At 37.7% G+C, this 4,650-nt stretch overlaps 1 protein-coding gene across 1 annotated transcript in view; it reads right to left on the bottom strand.

The window, feature by feature from the left end:
* ankrd33bb (ankyrin repeat domain 33Bb) overlaps positions 1-4,650 on the bottom strand; it is a 23,149-nt gene that overhangs the window by 3,063 nt on the left and 15,436 nt on the right. The window contains exon 2 of the mRNA XM_037682045.1: positions 1,152-1,156. Within this exon, the coding sequence (XP_037537973.1) occupies positions 1,152-1,156 (5 nt within the window). The remainder of the gene's footprint in view (positions 1-1,151; positions 1,157-4,650) is intronic.

Below are 4,650 nucleotides of genomic sequence, written 5' to 3'. Positions count from 1 at the left end.
ATATATATATATATATATATATATATATATATATATATATATATATAATATGTGCTAAACAGGGAAGTGTGAATTTAGCTGATTAGCAAGCTAAACAGGCTAGAAAGCCAGCAAGGCAGAAAAGTGACTGTTAGCTGGGCTAAACGGGGTAAGCAGATATGCTGCAAGTTAGCAGGTTAAACGAGCAGCAAGCAGGATCAAACCTTGTAGTGATGCCTCAGGCAGGGAACTAGCTGACCTCCAGTCGGACAGTTAAGCCACATACAAGGAGGGACCTGTAGTCAGGTTAACGCGAGGTGAAGTGCAAAAAGATTAGGGAAATGAGACCATGCTGCATATGTTTAACCTAGGAGGGCGGGGCCTCCTGTGTATGCACCAGTCTCATTTGCCTTGACAGGTGTGTTGAAAGAATCTTTTTACTTACATCCTGGAACAATATTAAGGGAGGCTGTTTGTGATAAAGGGATAACGATAACTGTTTGGAAAGCCCTGTCAAAAATTGTTGTCTCGTATGGGACTTCATAGAAAAACATAATCAAGGTGTTTGTTCCACCCTTAAAGAGAAACAAACCCATTCCAATTCATTCCGATAATTTGGGACCACTTCTCTTTAACTCTTTAAATTGTGATCCAGGATCACTTAATATGAAGACAGATGCCTTATCAATGGTCACCTGCACAGAAGACCTTGTCATCAAAGCTCACTTATAGCAACACAACTTGGTTCCAAAGTCATCTTGGTCACCATCAATTTGGTGAGGCCATTCTAGCACCCTCACCAGTAGGTACATCACGATAACAAATTTTGCTAGGCCATTAATTGTCTCAGAAATTATTGCGATAAACGATATTATTGTTTGAAGCTAATTATGAAGAAATATTGGTTTATTTGTTTTGCATGTAGTACCTTTTTTTCCGACCACTGTAGTATAAGACTGAACTGAAGGATGGATTGTAAGGGAGCGAGCAGCGTGTCTCTAAGAAAAATGGGAGGGAGGCCCCTTGACGTCACATGACATCTCTTCGGTTCTCAAAATGGCGGATGCTCGGTGTGGTTTGAGCTCTTTAGCATAGCATTTTACATGCAACGCTTTTAATTAAAAAAAAAAAAAAGTTCTCAGCTTCTTTTTGCAGAGAAAAACTTTTTACACCAAGGCTCTAGTTTCAATCGTGAATTTTGGAGCTTCGACAAGACAGAGGCTTTTCCCGAGGTCGGCCTGTTAGCTTAGATCGTACATAGCTTATTAGCTTAGCTGCTTTTAAAGATCCAAAAACGTGATTTTGAACGGTTAAAACAGATTTTAAACAGAAAAGAAAAGGGAGGAGTCAGTGAAGAGCACTGGAGTTGAGCTTTTTCTCATCCAGTGTCTTCAGAAAGAGAGAGACACGAAGAACTGATAAAACCAATAAATGAAAATGAGGAAGATCATTTTAATTTATCATGCGATTAATTGATTTGTTTTTTATTGCAACAGGCCTACTCACCAGGCAATGAAGAAGAATATCAACTCTAGCTTTTTTATTTGTTTTTAATTAATGATTATTGTGGCCTACTATAACTGCTGATATCAAGGCTGTAAAAATACCTCCTCCAAAGTCAGTTCAGGTATCCTTTAGCCTTCCCCCATTCCCAGTTTACTTGACTTGTTTCAAAGTGATTTTAGTTAAGAATTGCCTATTCCCCAGTGTACTTCCTTAATTCTTACCACTGCAGACCAAATGCCCAGGGATGCTCACCTTTGACTTGACTAGCAAACTGTAAAAACACAGATTTTGGGATGGAAAGAAAGAAGTGTCTAGTTCTGCTATTTGCCCCTTTACTTGTTTGTCCCTTATAAGTCTTAGTGTAGTTCATTAGAAACCACACAGGTGAAAATTTCTCAGCAGTTCTCCACCAGTGAAGAGGAGGTGACAGTGAAGACTCTTTTCAGAGGGAGCTGGTTTGGAGAGCAGGCTTTAATAAGGTGACACACACACACGTTGGACTCTGACACATTCATGATGGACTCTGATGCACACACACAACCTAAATGTTTTGTACTGTCCTTCCAAATGAAAATATTCTCCTATATGCTCCTTTAGTTTGCTGTTGAACAGAGACTGGTGATAATGTTTTTGCTTGTGTCTGTGTGCATTTATTTGTCTGCCTAGATATCACTCCGTTAACTTTACTGACATTCTGCTCAAAGTTATTGTGGTAGTAGCTGATGCTTGTTAACAAAAATTTTCAGAGTGCATAAGAACGTGCACTATGTTAGGTTTGACCAAAATGCCGATATCGCTGTCTGAAACCGTGTCAAATTGTCAGAAACTGTTCAACTGTAAAACATCAAATGGATCTTTATCTTTGTGCAAATTCTTGGCTTTTTTCTATGTTTGTTGATGAATATGCACAGATACACAAGCTTAACAATAAAACTAGTAACCATGGAAGACACTTATTATATCATTGTAATGTGGAATGAGTGAACAATTATTTGAGATGCGCTGCAGATATGAACATTGTTAAAAACCAAGAGCTGCAGAAATGCAGAATGTCTGAACACCTAAACCCATTTTAGCCTTGGAGTCTCAGTGTTGATCACCTGGCACCCCCGAGGTGTTTCAGAGCTTTTTTTTTATGAAAGGAGATCGATACTTCTTTTAATGAAGCAGAAAATGAAAAGCAAGTCTTCAGCCATTTTTCACAGCACACAGTGAGCCATTCATCATAATTAAATAAGGCGCCATGTCTGCTACAGGTGGCTGCATCACTATGAAATTACTGATGATGCTTCTCTCATACACCATCAGACCTCAGGAAACTCCCCATGAGCTTTAAACTGAGCCAACGATTAATATCTCAGAAATGCCTCCATGAAGTGAAATTTATTTTACTGTAAATTATGTAATGAAGAATATTTTGATAAATATCTGCACAAACTGTAACTCATAGCTTATGTATCATTTTATTTTTAGTTGCATTTAGCTAGTCCAGCATCCAGAGGTTTTCTGACGTCAAATTGAGGGAAGAATATTTTCGACATATAAAATCATTAATCATGTAATCAGCAAAATATTTGAGCTGATATTTTTAGTCAGCTATTTAGGAGCTTTCCATCTTAGACTCCCTCTATCCTGTCCTCTTTGGCCATTAAAATTACAAACGTCAGTCAAGGCCATAAAGTTCAATAACTGACTACTGGTTGTTTAAACACATTACTCTTTGACTGGTGTGGCAGAGAAATTATAATATTTTTTGTAAATAGTAACACTGATTTGTAAATATATATTGCAATAATTGTTGGAAGTAACTGGAAATATTATATTTTAGAGAATGTGGTCACTGACATAGTGAGCATCAGTGGCATTTCACCTGCTCAGGTGCAGGCACTTCAACTTTGACCTTTGTTATGCTGTGTTGTTTGCTTGTTGTATGCAGGTTAACACAAGGTCAACAATGCAAGGAAATTTTCAGCATGAGAAGAACCAATTCACCTCACTAAAAAAAGAACAAGAAATACTAAAGCATTCAATAAGGGTACAAAATAAAGTACCAAAAAGTGAAAAAGTAAAAATAATATTGACAAGGTCCAAAAGAAAAATTGTAAACAACAACATGGCAGAATATAACGGTGCAAGTAGGATGAATTAGTATAAACAAGTATTTCACAGGTAGTAATATTAGCTTAAACGCACACATGATATAAGCACATAATATAAACTACACAGGTTGTGTGACAAGTTATTGCACAGGTGAGTAACACTGAGATTATGAAGATTAAGAAGATTCAACAAGTCTGCTTCCTTCCTTAGATACAGAACTTTACTAATTGGCTTTTCTATGCATGTGAATGTTTCTGTTCAGTGCCCCGAGACAACTTTGTTGTGATATGGTGCTATATAAATAAACTGAATTGAAATTAATTAATTGAATTATGATGGTAAGGTTGTGACACACATGATACAGCCACATATGCAGCAGCAATAAACATATTACATGTCACAGATGTGGCTTGGTGCATTGTTATTGCCAGCTGTTCAGTGTTATTTATTGAGAGTTCAGTAACCTGATAGCTTGTGGATAATAACTGTCCTTTAGTCTTTTTGCATGCGACGGCAGACTCCTGTATCGTCTACCTGAGAGTAGTAGATGGAAGAGTCCTTGTGCTGGGTGGGTGTGATCCTTAATGATGCTGCGTGCTTTATGCAGACATCGGCTGTGGTAGATGTCCTGGATGGTGTGGAGGCTGCTACCAGTGATGTCCTCTGCTGTTTGTACCATTTTCTGTAGTGCTTTCTGACTGGTGCAGTTCCCATACCACCCTGTGATGCAGCCTGTCAGCAGGCTCTCAGTGGTCCACCTATAAAAGTTGGTGAGGATGCTGGTGTTCGTACCAAACTTCTTTAGTCTTCTTATGAAATAGAGTTTTTGGAACTTTGACAGGAAGTGACACGTTTCATCTTCTCTTTACATTTATTGTGCAATGTTTGAAGCTGCTGAACAGTGGCCTTTCCTTTTTCTTTTCTTTTTTAGCAAAAACTATGATAGATAGATAGATGATAGATAGATGATAGATAGATGATAGATAGATAGATAGATAGATAGATAGATAGATAGATAGATAGATAGATAGATAGATAGATAGATAGATAGATAGATAGATAGAT

This window comes from Nematolebias whitei, chromosome 9 (genome assembly GCF_014905685.2).
Source record: "Nematolebias whitei isolate Nwh7 chromosome 9, NemWhi1, whole genome shotgun sequence".
Lineage (NCBI taxonomy): Eukaryota > Metazoa > Chordata > Actinopteri > Cyprinodontiformes > Rivulidae > Nematolebias > Nematolebias whitei.
The sequence above is the reverse complement of the archived record's forward strand: the minus strand, read 5'-3'. Positions and strand labels throughout refer to the sequence as shown.